This window comes from Neophocaena asiaeorientalis, unplaced genomic scaffold (assembly GCF_003031525.2).
Source record: "Neophocaena asiaeorientalis asiaeorientalis breed wild unplaced genomic scaffold, Neophocaena_asiaeorientalis_V1.1 scaffold89, whole genome shotgun sequence".
Taxonomy (NCBI): Eukaryota; Metazoa; Chordata; class Mammalia; order Artiodactyla; family Phocoenidae; genus Neophocaena; species Neophocaena asiaeorientalis.
The window spans coordinates 5,931,339-5,953,337 of record NW_020172592.1 but is presented as its reverse complement, the minus strand read 5'-3'; the positions used below and the strand labels follow the sequence as shown (position 1 = coordinate 5,953,337).

Sequence of the window (21,999 nt, the reverse complement as noted above, 5' to 3'; positions counted from 1 at the left end):
GGCTTCCCTGGTAGCACAGTTGTTGACAGTCCGCCTGCCGACGCAGAGGACGCGGGTTTGTGCCCCGGTCCAGGAGGATCCCACATGCCGTGGAGCGGCTGGGCCCGTGAGCCATGGCCGCTGAGCCTGCGCGTCCGGAGCCTGTGCTCCACAGTGGGAGAGGCCGCAACGGTGAGAGGCCCGCGTACCGAAAAAAAAAAAAAAAACCAAAGATTGAAAAACAGTAGAATAAAGTCGTAATATGATGGAGAATAATTCATCTTTAACAAAAAAGTCTCTCCAATAACATTAGAGATTGACTAAGGTTATAAAATATAAATGTTGGATTTTATGGAGCCTTAGATATTTCTGATCACTTCTGATAAATATCCCCCAATGAATTTAACAACTGGATAGTGTAGGTTTTCCTTCTTAGCCTCCCCAAGGCTTGTAAGGATTGCTAAACAATGATGTAGCAACTTTCTGAATCCTTACTTCGAGGCAGACACTCTTAAATAGTTACCTAAATCATCTTTTAATCCTCAGCCATCCTAGGAGGTAGGTTTATTTTGCAGATGAAGAAACTGAGGTACAGCAAGGGAAAGCATTTGCCCAATTTGCACAGCATAAGTGGTGAGGCCGGTCTGTCCCCAGAGCCTAGCCTCTTGAACACTTGAGAGTTGAACTCTTCCCCTGCCCCACCACCCAGCCATCCAGTGAGACATGCATCTCCTCTCCACAGACGGGATGGGGATCACTGCCTGACACCAGTTCATCCAAATGAAGAGAGTGAATCAGAATGCCTTCTTCAGGGAATTTACAGTTTCTAATTTCATTGATAGCATAACCTGCCTGTTTTTTCTTTTGCCTCACAGCTTTCCTCCAAAGGGAATTAAAACCTCGGGCTTAGTTTAATGTGAGGCTGCTTTACTGCAAGATGGACCAGGTCGGCATGAGAACTGATGTAATGGTGAAGTGACTTCATCACTTCATCATCAAGCTGTCCCATGGTGTTTTCAGCCTCACCTCTATAATCTCTGAGAAGATGACCGAGAAGGCCGGCTGCAGCGCCCCGTTGGCAACAGCACACAGAGTTCCCACCACAAAGTAGGGCCATTCTGTTTTATTCAGTTTCAGGATCTTCATAAAAGACACCGACGGCACAGTTTCATCCTAGAACACATACATGTCAGGACAAAAAGGTGACAACACTACCGTCACTGGAGTTTATGGACACAGAGAAGGCCTGGCATCACCCTCCAGGAACTTGCTAACTAGGTGCAGAGAGTGACCAGGCTCCAGCGAACTACCAGAGGGTTGGACAGGATGTTATCAAATGTTAACTCTGTCCATTGACTACACAGCGTAAGCTGAGTATGAGTCCTTCACCCAAGAAGCAATCTTCATGGTGTGACCAGCCCATCTCTATTCCAGCCTCGGCAGAGTGGGCAGAAGCAGGATCTGGGCACAAAATGCCCTAGAATTCAAGTCCAGTTCAAGTCCGGCATGATGTTGGGGTCACATGAGACAAGACCCATGAAGGGATGGGTAAGTGTCCTCACCAACACAAGGCGCCATGATTAACCTGAGGACATGGGCCTGGTCTCCTCACCCCGGAACCCTGCCCAGCAATGCCTTTTCTGTGACGTGTTCCCAGCTGACAAAACTAAAGTAACTACTCCCCTTTTCTTTCACCGCTGTTCCCTCTGTGGACTTCTTCTATTGCATAGCTTAGCTTGTTTTGTGATCCCCCCACCCTGTTTGTTTACATGACTCTGCTTCTTTGTTTGTTTTCCTTTGTTTACATGACTCTACTTGTTTGTTTGTTTGTTTTTAAGGTGAAGACTATGTCTTTATATCCCTAGAAATAGCCCAATGCCTGGCACACATCGGGTTCTCAGCAAATGCTGAACTCAGTGTCTGGTCAAGCATGAAGGATTTAGGTCACATAAAGGAGAGTATTCTGACTACAGAGGTGGTTTAACAGTAAACTAGATACAAAAGGTGCCTATGGAATCCCACAGCCTTACAGTTGTTTAAATAGGTCATGTTTGTGTCTCTATGAAAAAGAGAACATGGGAGTAGTTTCTATTCAGCCCTCCTCTTTCAAGCCACCCATTTTCTCTGCATTTTAGGGTGTTTTTTTCCTCCCTAGTTAACATCGTGTAGCCCTGGTCTCCAGCCTGTTAAACCAGCTGAGGCTGCTCTTCACACACCAACAGGTCCTCCAGGCCCTTCTGATCAGACTTAATTTCCCCCGCTCCTTGGGCACATTGTTTATCCCTCTATGATGGCACTTAGGACAGTCTTGTTGATGTGGCATTTTCTGACTCCCACTCTTCTCTGTGCATTTCTCAAAGAGAAGGGCTCCTCTAAAATAACAGACTCTCAAGATTTAGCAGCATAACTGTCCAGATAAATGAGGAAATGAGAAGTAAATACTTCCACAGCCAAAAAGGGGGAAATTGTTTATCTTACGGATGATAATGCAGCTCCACAATAATTCAATTGTTATTCTCTTTCCATAAATACACCAAGATTGAGACCTCTGAGAGAGCCCTCGTAATCTCTGCAGTCAATAACATTGTGGGCAGAGAAAAACAGATGCAGTGAATTCTCGGTAGGATTAGTGTCTTCAGGCCAATACAAAAGTAAAAATAAACTCAGCTTTTATCAATAAATAACATCAAAAGGCATTCTCAAACCATTTCTTAAAATCATAAAATATCTTTTCTTGGAATGGATTCCCTTTTTATCAATATTATAAAGGCTTCTGTTAACTTGAATTAATAACATCCCAAGTCTTCAGGTGAGAAACGTTAAAGAATGTACACTTTGGCTATTTCTGGTTATTCTCCTTTGTCTTAGTAAGAGAATTCCAATCTTATTCAGAGTAGCAATGCATATAGCAAAAAGATTCAGTTATCTACCCTTCCTTGTAGCTAAGTAGCGCCATGTGATTAAGTTATGGCCAGTGACATATAAATAAAAGCACTGTATCGGACTTATGGAAAATCTTTGCTTCTTCTTGCTCCTTGGAACACAGATGTGATGGCTGGAGCTTCAGGAGCCATTTTCGATCATTGAGAATGGAAGCTACATGCCAGGATAGTGAGGATAAATATGAAAGGAACCTGAATCCATGGTAACCATGGCAGAGTCACCATTCTAGCCCTGGGTTTCTCACCTTTAAGATTTTTTTATGTGAAAGAGAAATAAAACCTCTTACTTTTCTTAAACTGATATTAATCTGAGTTTCCTAGCACAGAAATCAAAAGTAATCCTACCTACTAGAGCATGCAAATATCAGGGCCTCTTACTTTAGACCAGCCTTATTTATCTCTGGACCTCAAAAATAAGTGGAATATCTAGTTTTAATTTTAAGCATCTAAGCACAAAGACTATATTTTTGGATCTTTTTTCATTGGAAATCCAATTTTAATTGGAATTGATTTCAATTTTTGACAAATACATTTAAAATTTTATATTTCCCTTTTTTTTTTTTTTTTTTTTTTTGCGGGCCTCTCACCGCTGTGGCCTCTCCCGCTGCAGAGCACAGGCTCTGGACGCGCAGGCTTAGCGGCCATGGCTCACGGGCCCAGCCGCTCCGCGCCATGTGGGATCCTCCCGGACCGGGGCACGAACCCGCGTCGCCAGCATCGGCAGGCGGACTCCCAGCCACTGCGCCACCAGGGAAGCCCATGATATTTCCCTTTTTTAAGAAGAGTATGGCTCATGGCAGGAATCCTCTGTGCCTGCAATATAGTTGCAAGACTAAGAATTTCAACAGCAAAACTAAACAACTAAAGATTTAAGTGAAAAACAACTCACAAGTTCAATGGTTTCCACATCAAAGGCATTCTGATACTTTCGCGAATTCCTCAGGCTTTTATGAAAAGAACTCCTAGCTACGGGACGAGCCAAACCCATGGCAGGGTTTTCATCAGTTCGTGCAACTTTAAATTCTTCTGGCTGGATCTGGCTTCCTAATGTCTAAAAGAAGAACAAAACATTGAATTGTGTGTGTGTCTGTGTCCGGACGGATGTAACCTCCAAGTTTAGAGCCATACAGCCATTTGAATATCACGTGTCAAGACTTTCAGATTCTGTCACAGCTTCTCAAAGTTAGCTGCAAAGTGTCACGAAGTATATCAACACGTGGAAGTAAAAGAGGTTACAAAGGACAGAAAGGTTAAATTCAGTGTGAAACCTGGAATATAAAAATATTCTCTAAAAATTAAAAGGCAAAGTTTTCATTATCCAGCAGGTAACTGGGAATTTCCTCCATACGCCAGGATCCAGAGAGCAAGTTAGAGACCACCACAGGGCAGAAGAATAAACAGAAACATTTCCCAGGCTCCTTTTTTTTTTTTTTTTTTTTTTTTTTGCGGTACGCGGGCCTCTCACTGTTGTGGCGTCTCCCGTTGCGGAGCACAGGCTCCGGACGCGCAGGCTCAGCGGCCATGTCTCACGGGCCCAGCCGCTCCGCGGCATGTGATATCTTCCCAGACCGGCGCACGAACCCGTGTCCCCTGCATCAGCAGGCGGACTCTCAACCACTGCGCCACCAGGGAAGCCCCCAGGGCTTATTTTTATAAACAAGGAACAGCTGGTCACTGCCCGAGGGAGGCTGTTAATCTGGCTGAGTACCATCATGTTTCTTCCTCAGAGTCCTGCAGAGATTCATCCACACCTCACCCCAGGGGAACAGTCCTGCAGGTTCAGCCTCAATGCCCACTTTGGGATCAACTCTCTCCTTAAAGGGTCAGGAAGAGGGATAATTTAAGGACCTTTAGCTCAATGCTAGATGAGGGAATATCAACCCAACCTTCCTGGAGTCTAACTTTGTTCTCCGTTTGCTTCCGCCATGTCTGAGTCCACATCTTAAGGCTTTGTCCAGGACCTCAGTTCTTGTGCTATTGTCTTTTTCCCTTCAGGTCCTGTCCCCAAACCCAATTATCTGGCTAGTGCCTTACTGTACCCACAGAGGCTGTCTGTCTTGAGCTCTGGATCTAATCTGATCCTACTTTCCAGTTGTGCTTTCAGCACCTGACAGAATATTGCCCTTGTGCCTTGAACCCCACTGAAGGTACGCTCTGCTTGGTGGACTTCCTTGTTTCCCACTGGAACGGTTTCATACCATCTCCCAGCAAAAGCCAACCTAGTGGGACTTCCCTGGTGGCGCAGTGGTTAAGAATCCACCTGCCAATGCAGGGGACACGCGTTCGATCCCTGGTCTGGGAAGATCCCACATGCCACGGAGCAGCTAAGCCCGTGCGCTACAACTACTGAGCCTGCGCTCTAGAGCCCGTGAGCCACAACTACAGAAGCCCGCGTGCCTAGAGCTCACGCTCTGCAACAAGAGAAGCCACCGCAATGAGAAGCCCATGCACCGCAACAAAGACCCAACGTAGCCAAAAATAAATAAATAAGTAAATAGATTTATTAAACAACAAAAAAAACAACCTAGCTTAGAGACTCAGTCTTGTAACTGTCCCCACATCCTCACTTCCACCCACTCCCGCGCTGCTATCAGAGTCACTTTCCTGAAGGGCAGTCCTGCTCAAATCACACCCCAGCTCAATAGTCTTCCATGGTTCCCCACCACATGCTCGAGCCTGGCTCCCCCAAATTCTAGCACATGGCAAGTCACACTGAACCACTTCTCATCGATCCTTTTCTTATCTTTTTCTCCTGTTGTCATCTTGTCCATGCTATCTCCACAGACAGTTCTTCCAATAAGCCCATTCTGATTTTAGACTTCTTCTATGACCAAATGCATAATCCCTCTCTCTACCTCATAATATACTTTTCTGTGCCTCACCTAAAGCCCTCATTTACTGGGAGCTGAGGTCATTGAGCTCCAAAGCCAAGATGGCCACTTTTCACCAGTTGATAAAAAGTATATACTTGAAACCAATAGCCCTTATTTCCTACACCTGGATATACTTCAGCTGCCTCAAATATTCAACCATAAAAAAAAATAAAACAATAAATGTTGAAAGGAAATATGGGTGAATATCCTGAGAACCCCAAATCCTGAAGACATGGAGAGGAAAAATGATAATCTAATCACATACAATTTTAAAGCTTTTTTGATGGCAGCCAACCAAACAACCAAGTGAAGTTGAGAGAACAAAGCAGGAAAAATACTTCCAATACATGCAAGAGAAATGTGTATTTCCTTTTTATGCAAGGTGTTCTTATAAATCAATAAGAATATCATGAACAACTCAACAGGAAACAGCCTAATACAGGAACAGACGCTTTCACAGAGGAAAATAGACAAACAGCCAAGGAACATGTGAAAAGATGCTGAGGACCCATTAAAATGATAGGATATGGGTGATGTGTATCTGAAATGTGAAGAAAAAGAACACAATGATGTACACACTAGTTACAGTTGTATCAAAGCAAATGTATATACTTTTACAAATATAAGAATCATGTTTACAGAATAACATATTTTTAGGTTATTTTGCAAAGTTGCTCAAGAAGTTCATTCCCCAGGCAATTAAGAATCTCTGTCCTAAAGAGTAAGTTCAAACTGTTTTGGGCATTTTCCTTTATTTTCCTCCCCCCTCACCTTTCTCTTTAGAGATTCTTTCAACGACTCTGAATTAAAGTCTCAGATGTATATTTTAGGCATCTTCCTGAAAACTTCTTATTTCTCAACATGTTATTAGCTACGTGATATTTTAATAAACAAAATAAAGAATACTATATTGAGAAAGCAGCAGAAAAACTTCCCAGGAAGCAGATACCTGCATGTTAACAAGCCTGAAGTACACCCCTTCCTTCTTCATTAGTTCTTTGTGGCTTCCTTGCTCCACAATGACGCCATCCTCAAACCCAGCAATGACATCTGCATTTCGGATTGTAGACAATCGGTGTGCTATCACTACGGTGGTCCGGCCTTCCCTGGCCTAAAGGGAAGAAGGACAAACATGTAAGGCAGGAGGGTTACGATGTCCCGCACTGTCAATTAACACACAATTAAGCACTTGGATGGAGGTGTTTGCGGATGATGCAAGAGCAGCTCACCATCCCCGGGTGATTAGGCCACAAAGGCATCACTCACCTGTGAACGGCTAAAAGGAGACTTAAGTTCTGGACCAGACAGGAGGCCAGTCCCTCCAGGATGAGGATGGATAACTCTGGAGGTCTACAACCCTTCTCAAATGTTTTCATACCTGTGTGAGGAGCCCTCGTTCTGAGTTATACGATATGCGAGAGACTTTAGCAGAGGCATGTTCAGAAGTTGTTGCCACATACAGTCTTCTCCAGAGCACTTCTGTAGTGCCTGATCTTGACTGTAATGCTAATGGACTACATGCAGGCAGCTTAGGTGAAAACACACCCTGGGATATGGATGGTTCACATCGTGGTTCAAAGACCGTCTGAATTCCAAACTCTGGAGTGGGGCCATTAACTATGATTTTTAACAAGTGCTTCAGGTGATTTTTACGGATGCTGAAATCTACAAATCACCCCCCTAAGTAGCTCCCTGAACTCACATGTCATTGGCTTGGTGGGTGTATGAACGGGCATTTACAACCTGGAAAGTGCCCATCAAAGTCTTCATGTTATGTCATTAACAATGGCTATTGTTTTTTAATACTCATTAGCCCTATCAAGACTAACCACTTCTTAACACCACTCCTACTCTGAGGCAATAAAGCCACATCCCTAGGATGGTTATTAGAGTACAGCCAAAGTCACCTAAGTAGTTAAAAAGATAGAAACGAGAGGCTAATCATCAAAAAATCTACAAACAGTAAATGCTGGAGAGGGTGTGGAGAAAAGGGAACCCTCCTGCACTGTTGATGGGAATGTAAATGGATACAGCCACTATGGAGAACAGTATGGAGGTTCCTTAAAAAACTAAAAATAGAGCCACCATGGGATCCAGCAATCCCAATACTGGGCATATACCCTGAGAAAACCATAATTCAAAAAGAGTCATGTACCACAATGTTCACTGCAGCTTTATTTACAATAGCCAAGACATGGAAGCAGCCTAAGTGCCCATCGACAGATGAATGGATAAAGAAGATGTGGCACATATATACAATGGAATATTACTCAACCATAAAAAGAAACAAAATTGAGTTATTTGTAGTGAGGTGGATGGACCTAGAGTCTGTCATACAGAGTGAAGTAAGTCAGAAAGAGAAAAACAAACACCATATGCTAACACATATATATGGAACCTAAAAAAAGGATAAAAAGGTTCTGATGAACCTAGGGGCAGGACAGGAATAAAGACACAGACGTAGAGAATGGACTTGAGGCCACGGGGAGGGGGAAGGGTAAGCTGGGACGAAGTAAGAGAGTAGCATTGACATATATACACTGCCAGATGTAAAATAGATAGCTAGTGGGAAGCAGCTGCATGGCACAGGGAGATCAGCTCCGTGCTTTGCGACCACGTAGAGGGATGGGATAAGGAGGGTGGGAGGGAGACGCAAGAGGGAGGGGATATGGGGATATATGTATATGTATAGCTGATTCACTTTGTCACACAGCAGAAACTAACACAACACTGTAAAGCAATTATACTCTAATAAAGATGTTAAAAAAAAAGGCTAGATTTATAATAGCCCAAAAGTGAGAACAAATCCAAATGTTCATCAGTTGATCAAAAGATAAATGCAAGGTGGTATATCCATACAATGGAATAATAATGGGCCAGAAAAAGGAATGAGATTCTGATGCGTGTTTCAATATGGATGAACCTTGAAAACATTATGCTAAGTGAAAGAAGCCAGTCACAAAAGACCATGCCTCGTATGATTTTATTTATATAAAATGTCCAGAATGGGCAAATCCATAGAGAGAGAAAGCAGATTATTGGTTGCCAAGAGCAAGGGTGAGGGTGGAATGGAGAGTGACTGCTAATCGGTACAAGGTTTCCTTTCAGGATGATGAAAATATTCTGCAGCGAGACTGTGCTGATGGTTGCAAAATCTTGTGAATGAATTGAAAAAAACAATGAATTGTGCATTTTAAAAGGGTGAACTTTATGGTATCTGAATTATATCTCAACTTTTTTAAAAAGAGCATCCATGAAAATTCTGAAAAAGTTAATGAGTATCTGGGTAATATCTCCACCAGATACTAAAACATAAAAAGCTACAGCAATTAGGGCTTCCCTGGTGGCGCAGTGGTTAAGTATCCGCCTGCCAACGCAGGGCACACGGGTTCGAGCCCTGGTCCGGGAAGATCCCACATGCCGCGGAGCAACTAAGCCCGTGCGCCACAGCTACTGAGCCTGCGCTCTAGAGCCCATGAGCCACAACTATAGCCCGCGCGCCTAGAGCTCGCGTGCTCCACAACAAGAGAAGCCACCACAATGAGAAGCCCACGCACCGCAATGAAGAGTAGCCCCCCCGCTCACCACAACTGGAAAAAGCCCGCAGGCAGCAACAAAAACCCAATGCAGCCAAAAATAAATAAATTAATTAAAACAAAAAAAAGCTACAGCAATTAAAATAGTAAAGTCTGGGGGAAGCTATCACGTGAAAAGACAATTTGATCAAAAGAACCATATAGAGAGTCCAGAAATAGACATGAAACATTTAAGAATTAGTATGATAGTATGAATAAATATGCTTTGTCTCTGTCTCTCTGTAGACAGAAGGTGGACTATGGAGCCAATTTTGTAGCCACCTGGAAAAAAATAATGTGGTCTTTCTTCTTCACTCCTTACTCTAAAATAACCAGATGAATCAACTGTGTTTAAATAAATATAAAAGAGTTACATCATAAAAAGAGAGAGAGACTAGAGCATAACTATTGGACAACATTTAAGACTGTTCTTTGATTTTTAGCATATGGGCCCCAAAGAAACATTCATAAATATTTACTGATTTACTGACATGGAAGCTGCATGGCTTTGTCCATGTGTGATGAGGCAGTGCCTGGGTTATCATTATGATAATAATAGGTTGATGCTGTATCAACTTAAAAAAAACAGAGGAATCGGAGTCAGACTTGTGAGTAAATGACTGGTGTGCAGGAGAAACAAAGTGTGCAAAGTTGCTAATTTCAAAATTAGCAACTGTCACCCTTGACCGAGATTCTTTGGCCAGAGTAGAGGAGATCTGACACAAAGGGCTATTTTCAAACACCCCAGTGATGACAAAACATTGGCAAATAAATACCCTAGATTCAAGGACACCAACTATTAAGAAATTTGGAACTTCTACTAATTTTGGATGTGTAGGAATGAAAGGCAGGCCCGAACAAAGGAAGTACTACTATTCCATGAGCCTTTCTGGAACTTCTGAAAAAAAAGCATAAAATGAAACTTTTGGCGATCATTTCATTAAATCACTACTCTGGTTCTTTTCTTGCCCCTCCAGTATGGAAACACTATGAGTAGGAGAGTGTGTGTAGGTATGAAACTTTGTGATTATTGACTTTCTTTAAAAATCAAAATATCAAGTCTGCTTTTCTATTCTTCTTTAAGACCTTATATTGGAAAAACCTATTATTTATTTTGATGAATAACTGCTATCTATTGAGCCCAAAGCAGAAATGGTCATTAGTAATTTTTTTAATGTAGACATGTATTATCTCAATGAGCTTGGCCATGGTAATCAATTCAGTAAACATTTATTTAGGCTTTACTATGGGCAGGGCACTGGAGTAGGTGCTATAGAGACACAAACATGAACCATTTATTAATTCTGCCTTTTGGGGGTTTATTCTTTCTAAGACAGAGGAGGCATATAAATAAATAGCTAACTACAATAACTTGATACCACAAGGGGTATTGATAAATGTATAAAGGATCCACAAAAGGAAAATATTATTCTTCCAGGCTAGGTAATAAGGGAGGAAAAACAATAACTATAATAGTAGTATATCCTTATGCTCCTCAGAGGAAAAATAATTAATTACAAAATTCAACTTTTCATTGTTAAAAGAGAGGTGGTATATAAATAGATGGACCAGCCAATTGACTGACTAGTATCACTGGGGGCAGTACAGTAATGAAGGATTTCCCTTTTTTTTTTTTTTGCGGTACGCGGCCTCTCACCGTTGTGGACTCTCCCGTTGCGGAGCACAGGCCCCGGACACGCAGGCACAGCGGCCATGGCTCATGGGCCCAGCTGCTCCGTGGCATGTGGGATCTTCCCGGACCGGGGCATGAACCCGTGTCCCCTGCATCGGCAGGCGGACTCTCAACAACTGCGCCACCAGGGAAGCCCAGGATTTCCCTTTTAAAGACACAGTTTATAGTCTGCAAAATACATCAGTGTAGTTATCTCGCAATGTATGGAGTCAATTGGGTAGATTATAAACTATCTGCAGCAACTACGGTAGATAAAACATGGTCACAAACACTTTGCAGCTACTCCCTTTCAGAGGTGGAGTCTATTTTTCCACCTCATCAAATCTGGGCAGTCCTTGTGACTTGCTTTGACCTAACAATATGAAGGAATTAATGCTTGTGCAATTTCTGAAGCATAGACTTCAAGAGGCCTTATAGCTTGTGTGTTTGCCATCTTTGAAAGCTACCTGGAAAGGAAACTTGTCTGGTCTACTTGAAGATGAGAAGCCTACTGGAGGAGAATCAAGCTGCCTCAGGCAACAGCCATCACCAATTTCTAGGCACATGAGGGAGGCCATCTTGAACATTCCAGCCCAGATGACCCTGAGCTGAGTGTAGCTGCCTGGGGAGACTAGGCAAAACCAATAGAGGAATCACACCAGCCAGCCCACTAAGTGCTGGATTAAAGCAACTGATATGGAAATTGGTAATTAGACTGGGATGCTACTGTAACAAAACCCTAAAACATGTGACATTGGATTTGGGACTGGGATCTGAGTGGCAGGCAGTGGCAAGAAGGGAGGTGATGATACTGTTAGTGGAGACCGGAAGAAAAGTAAGGAAATTGCTATTGGAGGCTGGAAAGACAGTGACCTGTGTTATGTAACCTTAGAATAACTGGAAAAATTGTTCCCTGTAGTAACTTGGAAGAAAGATATTTTATCTAATGAACTTGTACATCTGGCTAAGGAGATTCCAGAGATCTCTAAACAGAATGTTGAAAGTGCCACGCTGTATATGATAAGGTATGAGAAGAAAATGATGAGCTAAAGAAGAAGCCATTTGGTTTGCAAGGTGAATTTAGAAGCTACAAAGAAGACGCAGTACTTGCTGGGTTGGAAAATGAATTGTTAATCATCCAATCAAATGAGACCAAAGATCAAATCAGGGTGTAGGTGTAAGATTTTTTTGTTAAAATCTCTGAAAATTTTATGGCAAATTCTAGTAGACACTCTCTGCTACTTAGGGCTTCTAAGGCTCTAAAGGGTTTTCTAATGGCAGCTTCATATACAGCCCAAAGTAGAGAGAGGCTTGCCCCCCCAAAAAATTAAAGATGTAACTTTTGGGGCTTAAGCAAACTACAGTCAAATTCTAAGCAAACTCACAAAGTGTTTAAGAGAGTCCATCAGCTTGGACTAAAAGAGACTGAGAAAATTAAAAATGTAAAGAGGCCTCTGGGTCTCAAATTTCTGTGAGCAGAAAGTATGCTGAGAAAGTTACTCAGCTGCAGACATGGGCCCTTTCTTATGGGAAAGGAAAGAGCTCTCAGAGGGAGAATCTGAGAGCCCAGAGGTTGGAGCCCCAATCCAAGCAGAAAAAGTGCACTAGGGAACCCATTCTACTAAGGGTAGAATTGAGCCTTAATCAAGGAATGTTTCCTTTCCTTGGAGCAGTGGGGTAATTGGCAACATGCATCTGACTGCATTTCAAAATTGCTATGGAGCAGTAACTGCTATGTGCTTCCTGTTTTCCTTTTTGAATAGGAGCGTCTGCTATAATTAGCCTGTCCCTGCCTCACCATTACATGGTGGGTATATGTGTGGAAGATAACGTCTCTTTAGTTCATAGTCCTCTGGATCAAGATGAGCTTAACATGAAGAATCTCATCCATATCTGGACCACATACACGTCTTCAGGTACTGACTTTGAGCCTGATCTCATAACTGTATGAAAATTTTGAGGGTCTTGGGAAGAAGTGGATTTATTTTGCACTTGGGAGAAATGTAAATAATTGTGGCAGAGAGTGTGCTGTGGAAGATTAAATATGGTCATAGATCCTTTACAGCTCACCCATCAAGAAACAGAATCTATTTCCTCACTCCTTCAATCTGGGCTAGCCTTGTGACTTTCTGTGACCAATAGAATGTGGTGAAAGTGACATTGTGTGAGTTCTGGAGTCTAAGCCTCTAGACGTCTTATAGCTTCTGCCTCTAGATACACTGGCCTGAGACTTCTGTGTAAAGAAGCTGGGTTAGCCTATTGTATGAGTGAGTAAAAGCATGAGTATGAGACGCTCAACCAACAGCCAGCACGTGAGTGAGGCCATCTTGGACCATTTTAGCTAAGTCAACCCTCCAGGTAAATACAGCCATATATATGCTCAGGTAAAAATAGCAGAAGATCCACCCAGCCAATCTACAGAAGTATTGCTTTAAGCCTGAATTTGGGTTTGTTATGCAGCAATAGGTAACTGATTCAGCAATCAATAAAAGGAATAATAATCATGGTAATGGTAATCACCATAATAACTGCATTGTTTCTCATGGGCAAGGTATGTGCTAAGAGCTTTACATGCAGTATCTCATTTAATCTATTCAATCGTCCTATGACATTATTTCTCCCCCTGCCCCCCACCTCAATGACTTCTGCAATATCTCAGGCTTAGAGGACTCCCACCTCAGCCTGCCTGGCACCACAACCTGTGCCCTTAAGCACCACCCCAAGCTGCTAATGGCTTTTCTTGGAGATTTAAAAAAACTGGGAGTGATTCATCAGCTGTTTTTAAAGTCAATATGTAAAAGGTTATCAACTGAGGAGGGGGCCACAATCCTACAGAACACAAATTGCTAAAACTGAATGAAGTAACCTGTCCAAATATGAATTAAAACTTGCAAGGCTATAATTTTTGCTGACAGAATTCATATCATGAAAAACAACATCTCCAGTAATTCTGTTCATTTAGCACAGCAAGGGCTAACATATTGAATGTCTGTATCCTACAAAGTATTGGGACATGGGTCCTAGGGCTGAATAGGACTTTTTTTTCCCACATAAATCTCTCTCTTATCCTACCTAACTTTATGCTAAAAAGTCTATATTGACACATGAATGACCATTTATGTGTTTTGAGTTAAAATTGATTATTTAATTTATGCATGTATTTATTTTTATGATTTCTTCATTTAAGTCACTTCTAATTAACTAAGCAAATACAATTCTCCTATGTATTATATTTTGTTTCCTTAATATTGAGACTTGATATACATGAAAGGAATATAATTGGTATAAAAATTTGTGAGGAATAATTATCATAATCTTTCATTAATTATTAAATTACATTATATAAGATAAACCAAAATATTAATCTGGTAAACCAGGAAGCATGAATTAACTACAGTTTATAGTACACAAGGCAACTGTGTTTACTTAGGATTCAGGTATAAATTTTCCTGAGAAAATAAGGTTCATACAGTTCATGTCTAAAATATCAAGACGATAGATACTATGTATAATTGAGTCACTTTGCTGTATACCTGAAACTAACACAACATTGTAAATCAACTATATTTCAATAAAAATCAAAAATAAAACAAAATAAAATAGGTCAATTCAAAAAAATAAAATTTCAAGAGGCAGGTTGGATAGACCAAGTAACGTGCACATTTTATTACTAAACTTTCTCAAATCAAATATATTTATGATACTTATGTGTTTGAAACCCATTTACATGACGTCATCTGACTCTGGTTTTAATACTGTGTTGTTATTACAGATGACTTCAGCACTGACCTTGAAAGTGTCCCAAGAGAAGGTTCTTCCTTTGAAGCTTTAGTTTAGTAAAGATAACAGTGAGGGATTTAGAAACTCTGAGCCGGGCCCATGAGCTCAGCAGCCTTAAAAAGTGTTGCTTATTGTGGTTGAGAATCTGCCTGCCAATGCAGGGGACACGGGTTCGGGCCTTGGTCTGGGAAGATCCCACATGCCGCGTAGCAACTGGGCCCGTGAGCCACAACTACTGAGCCTGTGAATCTGGAGCCTGTGCTCCGCAACAAGAGAGGCCTCGACAGTGAGAGGCCCGCGGACCGCGATGAAGAGTGGCCCCCGCTCACCGCAACTACAGAAAGCCCTTGCACAGAAACGAAGACCCAACACAGCCAAAAATAAATAAATTTTTTTAAAAAGTGTTGCTTATTTATATGCTTAGAAAAACATGTAAGTTGAACTTTATTTCCAGAAAGCATCCATTCATTTTCATGAATAGATAAAGACGATGTACTGCCTACAAAATAAGGCAAATATTTGAACTGCTTTTCAGCTGGACCACTGCGTAAGTAACCAGATTTTTCTTTGTACATTTTACCACAACTGCTTTTGATCAAAGCCCTAGCCTATGTGCAAGAAAAAAACAAAGCTAAGCGGCTCACTGCACAGGTTTGGATTAGGGCTCACTGCACATTGGTCAAAGCAAGCCAGTTAATGGGCTGCCCACCTCTCTCTGCAATGCGCCTTGACAGAAAGGAGAAATCAAGAAAGCCCCACGGGAGAGCTTCATTTGCTCTTATGTTTATGTTTTTCAACCTAGACTCACAAAGCATCGGCAAGAATTTTCAATAAAGTTTCAACTGGCTGGCCTTCAGGTGTTTAGGGTCCACTGACCTTATCCAAAGCTGCCTGTACCTCAGCTTCGCTCTCAGTGTCCAGCGCTGAGGTGGCCTCATCCAGCAGGAGGATCTTGGGGTTGCGAACCAGAGCCCGAGCGATGGCGATTCTCTGCTTCTGTCCACCACTCAGCTGGGCCCCTCTCTCTCCAACCAGGGTGTCAAATTTCTACAAGAGAAAGCATGGTGGAGCTCTTGAAGTATTTCAACTAGAAAAAGCTATAGAGCCTAAAAATTCATGAAGACATCAGGGAGCTTCATTTTGACCATCGTAATGAGTCACAAATTATAATAAAATAAATAATATCAAATTCTGACAAACTACTAACATACTCCATATAAAATTCTGTATGTTTCATGTACCAAGCTATATGCTCCAACTGGATAATTCAAGGGACTTACCTAGCAAAGTTGGACAACCTTGTACCTCAAACATTATCAGCTTAGCCTTTGAAGAAAGAACTCACATGAGGTGAAATTCTCATTTCGAGGGCAACTACATTAACAGAGGCTTTACCTGTGGTAGTTTCATGATAAACTCATAGGCGTTGGCTTCCTTGACAGCTTTCTTTATTTCATCCATTGTTACATTTCCACGGCCATAACGAATATTTTCAGCAATGGTGGTAGAAAATAGCACCGGCTCCTGACTCACCACTCCAATTATTTCCCTCAGGTACCTTAAGTTAAACATCCTAATATCCTGCCCATCGATGGTAATCTGAAAAAACAAAATACTTCCATTAAATATTTTAAACCTTCTGATATATAAAGCATCAAGACTCTAATTTGTTACCAAAAAAGCCTTAGCTAATATTTAACTTATTTCAGTGGTTAGAAATGAGAATTGGAAATAAAGCAATGTGGAAGACTAAAAATAAAAAGTGTATTCTCGGGCTTCCCTGGTGGCGCAGTGGTTGAGAGTCCGCCTGCCGATGCAGGGGACACAGGTTCGTGCCCTGGTCCAGGAAGATCCCACATGCCGCGGAGCGGCTGGGCCCATAAGCCATGGCCGCTGAGCCTGAGCTCGGCAACGGGAGAGGCCACAACGGTGAAAGGCCCGCATAGCGGGAAAAAAAAAAAAAGTGTATCTCTCTTTTGATATTTATTATCTTACATTTAGAGTTTTTTTATGGATGGATTATTCTCCATAAGTGATTATATATTTGGTTATACATTTTTGGCATAACTATTATTTTTGCTTACCATCACTAAATCTGAATTAAAATGTCCCTTTACCTACCTAGTCTACATATCATTTTGATGGCATTATGATGTTTTACTGTATGTAATATACCATAATTTACTTCAGCATTTCCCACCTGCTGAATATCTGGCTTCCTTCAAGGAACACTGAAGGACAATCATTGTAAAAGCACAGAAATACCAGGCCGAAGCGTATGATTTATTTTGTCTTCTCCGATAACAACTGCTTAACTTATATAGTGATTGGCATATGTTGGGCATTTATTATGTGCTGAATAAAGGTTGAATAAACAACCCTCTAAAAAGATTTTTAATAATTTACAATGTCAGCAGGAATATAGAAATATATATCTGCTTCATTGTAATTTATTAGCTTTTATCATTTTAATGTCTTTTCTAATTAATAAGTGTGTGGTGGTAGCTTATATTTACTTCATATACAATTATAAGTGAGGCTGAACATTTCTTTAAACTTTTTACAAATCTACATTTATTCTCGAAAGATTTGCATGTTCATATCCTATGATAGATTCATATTAATTTCTAAAATAGTGATAACAGTTTTCCCACATATATCATAAATTATTTGTTCCAATTTATTGCTTTCTTTTATTATAGTTTTACTGATTTTTATGGGGAGAGATTTAAGGAAAAATTGAATCAGTCAACTGTACCACTGGGCATTTTTTCTATTATTTCAACAGTAATAAAATTGCTAAATCACAATGTGAACAGTGAATATCTCTGAGTTATAGAATTTCTGAAGACGTTTTTCCCTGCTGACATGTATTTTCTTTAAAAAATGTATTACTCCAATAATAATTTAAAAAATAAGATGTTTTCAAATGCTTATCCTCAATGATTAGTATTTACTATGTTCTTTTTTAAAAATGAATAAAACTGTTTACACTTGAACCAACCTAGAGTTTGCTTTAGGAAATGAGGATGGCCCTATGTTCCTCCTTGGTGTATCAGATTTTTCAAAGAAGGTTTGTTAATTTTATTAAAGTAAATAAATAAATAATTTGTGTATCCTAGTAAACTTTGTATTCATTCCTGCAATCTCTGTTGTATCTCAATGCCTTTTTAGGTTTTTTTTGTTTTTCTTTGTAACTTGTAAACTTCTGTTTTCATTATTGTTGAATTATAATACATTTCATTGTCAGGTAAACTCAATGTCCAAAAGCTGGTGCAGTTGAGGAAATTTGAATATATACTGTGGGCTCGTATTGTATTAACATTAAATTTACTGATTTTGATGATTGTTTTGTGATTATGTAAGAGAATGTCTTCTTCTCAGAAAATATATTCTGCTTTGCAGTACACCTGAAACTAACACAAATTGTAAATCAACTATACTCCAATAAATATAAATAAGTTAGAATTTATAACAAAATTTTTAAAGGCCAAAAAATATTCCCTAGGCCATTACTGTTCTCCATGTCCCCAGAAGCTTCTTAGAGATTAACCCACTTTCCCCTTCAGATATTCCAACAATTAAGAAAACTCAACTGCCTTTGATGAATTTAATTACTGTCCTAAGATTTCTTGTGATCCTGAACACAAGGTTATTAATAACTGCTATATGGAATATTTTTGACCAAACTCAGTAAGTCCTCCCAGTGGTTTGGATGACTATTTTCCAGTGACCTAGTGGGTTATGAAAAGCTTAGTTGGAACAGAGGAGAGTATAGTCTAGCTTCTTTGGCTTTTATTATCTTGAATACTTTCGTTAAAACAGCCCAAGGTTTTGAATGCATTATCCAGATGCATTGCAATTCTATAGCCTTTTTACCAAAATTGGATTCACATGCAAATTTGTTAACAAACAAAACAAAACAAAACAATTTCAAAGGCCTAATTGGTATCCAGCTTCCCACTTTGGAGAACATGGCTCTTCCCACTTACCATGCCCTCTGTGGGGTCATAGAGCCTCTGTATCAGCTGGACCACCGTGCTTTTCCCACAGCCGCTGTTCCCAACCAGGGCCACCATCTGACCGCTCTCTACCTTCAAGTTGAGGGCCTTTAAGATCTATGAGGGAAAAGAGAGAAAAAGAACACACTTCACAACAAAAGCCTAAAAGGGGAGTAATCTGATTCAATTTTAAATTTGGAAAAAAAGTACCAAATAAGGGAATATAATCTCAAAAGGAAAAAAGCACATACATATCAAAATAATAGAGACTACGGATTCTTTAAGATGATTAAACAATCAGTCTGAATTAGGAATTCCTATAAATATTACTTACAATACCTTGACATCAGGTCGAGCTGGATAACAGAAATGAACATCTTTGAACTCCAAATTCCCTTTGATGTTATCTGGTTTGTGTCCTCTCTCTGAAAAACTGTCAATTTTAGGATTCTAAATAAAACAAAATTCAATGACTATTCCATCATAGGACAAACAATTGCATTTTTAAGGAATATGCTTCAGCAAATTCCAAAAACAGGACCCAGAATGGCATCTCAAGTTGAAGACGGTGTGTGTTTGTGCGTTTAAGGAAATATTCCTTCTCAGAAAATAGGCATTTCTTGAAAAGTACATAAGGGATATATTCATTTCATTTCATACGATATTTCACTTTAAGTTTCTGGCATATCCTCATAAATTTTCTAAATGGTCAAGCATGCACATTCCTACAGCTGCAATAACAAAAACATACTACCATGGGTATATCCAGGTATTTCAGCATTTAGTGAAAATTAGCTTATTCCTAAACAACAAATGTAATGGACTGGGTTGAGAAGACTGAACAATTGGTTAGAGCCAAGTTATTTAGGAACGATGTACATTTTGTATATATGCAGAAGCTGAACAATTTTCTCGTGACTTAGATTAATGAAATAGGAATTGCTTGGATTAAACAATCACATTTCAGTTACCTAGTTTGCATTTTCTCTGTGTAAATGCAGTGACATACTTATGTCAAAATGATTTTCTTTATTTCACTGCAGTCAGTACAACTTATGCAATATAGTCGATTCAAAATTATATCATGCGCAGTGATCATTTTTTTTTTTTTTGACAGGGGGCAACCCACAGCAAAGCATACTATCAATTTTGGTCCTACCAGTAACTTTTCCATCCACTCATCCTGTATACAAATCATAATATTCTTAGTCTGGCTACAAAATGAAAGAGAAAAGGAGGAAAACTAGGAAGACAAACATCTTTGCTTTGAACTCTAATAATAACACACCAGTGCAGATGTACTTTCCCAAAATGAGATCAGTTCTATTTGATTATTTAAAGATAAACTTTCAGAAATATTAGTAAGAGGCATTTGATTTCATTTGTTACTAAGGAGAGGTTGTTCACTTGGCAAAATTTTCATAAGATGTTTAACTGAAAGCCAGATTTAATTAGCCAGACCTCAAAGGATTTTTCGGCATTAAAATAATAAATGACTCACATTATCAATAATAGCAAAGATCGCATATGCTGCTCCTCTTGCATTGGCAAAAGCATCAATACAGGGAGCGGCCTGTCCAATGCTGAAGGCTCCGATCATGATTGAGAAAAAGACCTGAGCAAAAAGAACACAAGGAAAAGTTGTAAGTCCTATTCTGGAGTCCACCATCATCTCAAATATGATTTGTTTGGAACATACACTACCCAAAGGATCGCGATTAGGTTTATCCCTTCAAAATTTTTTTGGCAAAAGAGCAAAATTTACAAGGTTACTATAGCATTTTACTGCATGAACAGGTTTCTTCATTCTCAAAAAATTTTTTTTTTGAAAAAACAATATATTTTTTGTCTAGCTAGCCAAACTATCTGTTGCTTTTCTCCTGGACTTAGACAAAGTCAGAAAGATTTTTCAAACCTACTTCCTTGATTCTGAAGCTATTGCCACCAGAGGAAAACATTTTCCATCAGTATTATTTTTCAGTCCTATATGATTTTCTCTAACTATTCATGGAATTACACAGAATGTTCAAGATAAAACAGATTTTGGCCCCATGAAATTTTCCTTAAAAAGTACTATGTTATGTATTAATACATATTTTGGTAAGACTTTTAATATAAAAAATAATAGTTCATACATTACAAAACACTAAATCACACCTGTGTGCAATGATTAATATACAATTATTCTGTACTACAGCACACAAACTTAACACATTTCCCTTTATATTTTTTCACTAGGAAAATAAATTGATATAGAAAAGTCAACACTATAGCTTCAGGAATCCAGATTATTAACAAACGTTAACTGAAGAAAACATAAATGAAGAGAAATTACTCCTTTATCTCTGGGCATGCTGAAACATCTACTTATAGTTTCTCTTTTCTCAGAAGATGGTAACAGTAACACTTCACATACCCAGAACTCAAATATCTCTCAAACATCTATCCACTATCTGCAATACAGAGAAAGACCAGTAAGAGAGCAAAACCGTCTCTACCAAAAGCAATGCTATGAAGTCAATGCACTAGAGTTCTCGGTCTTTATGCAGAGGGCATCGCTGGGCTCCCTGCATCACGGGTATCACTCTGTAGCCCTACTCGGGAGAAGTCACTGTCTACATACTATAAATGGGGAGACCAGGCCAGAGAGGGCCCACTCATCACAAAGGGTGAATGGCAGAGTCAGGATTCAATCTCCTCTCTTCCTAAAATTTAGCAAATGAGGAAGTAAAGAGAGGTGGAGAGCTTCCGAGCTGACAACCAGAGAGGAGACCAAATGGAGAAAAAACAGACTCAGCAATGACGAAAGCTCATCCAGCCAACCAACCCTCAAAACGTCAATGCAGTCTGAAGGTACCACCCTAGACAACATTTTGAAATGATAAATTTTTATAATGTCCCTAAGTCATCATCAAGGGGTCCTCTGTTTAGAAAGACAGGGAAGTGCAGGTTCTAAAACATGGCTAGGGCTTCCCTGGTGGCACAGTGGTTGAGAGTCCGCCTGCCAATGCAGGGGACACGGGTTCGTGCCCCGGTCCGGGAAGATCCCACATGCCACGGAGCGGCTGGGCCCGTGAGCCATGGCCGCTGAGCCTGTGCGTCCGGAGCCTGTGCTCCGCAACAGGAGAGGCCACAGCAGTGAGAGGCCCGCGTACCGCAAAAAAAAAAAAAAAAAAA

General features: G+C 40.3%; 1 protein-coding gene across 11 annotated transcripts in view; it reads right to left on the bottom strand.

The window, feature by feature from the left end:
• Nucleotides 1-21,999, bottom strand: part of ABCB4 (ATP binding cassette subfamily B member 4) — a 71,599-nt gene that overhangs the window by 26,127 nt on the left and 23,473 nt on the right. For 10 of the 11 annotated variants that reach the window (XM_024738467.1, XM_024738469.1, XM_024738470.1 and 7 more), the window contains 8 exons: nucleotides 20,324-20,437; nucleotides 19,162-19,272; nucleotides 18,814-18,939; nucleotides 16,217-16,420; nucleotides 15,698-15,868; nucleotides 6,744-6,905; nucleotides 3,811-3,972; nucleotides 1,006-1,152 (listed from right to left, as the gene is read on the bottom strand). In XM_024738467.1, the coding sequence (XP_024594235.1) occupies nucleotides 1,006-1,152; nucleotides 3,811-3,972; nucleotides 6,744-6,905; nucleotides 15,698-15,868; nucleotides 16,217-16,420; nucleotides 18,814-18,939; nucleotides 19,162-19,272; nucleotides 20,324-20,437 (1,197 nt within the window). The remainder of the gene's footprint in view (nucleotides 1-1,005; nucleotides 1,153-3,810; nucleotides 3,973-6,743; nucleotides 6,906-15,697; nucleotides 15,869-16,216; nucleotides 16,421-18,813; nucleotides 18,940-19,161; nucleotides 19,273-20,323; nucleotides 20,438-21,999) is intronic. The other variant, XM_024738471.1, reaches the window with a different exon arrangement.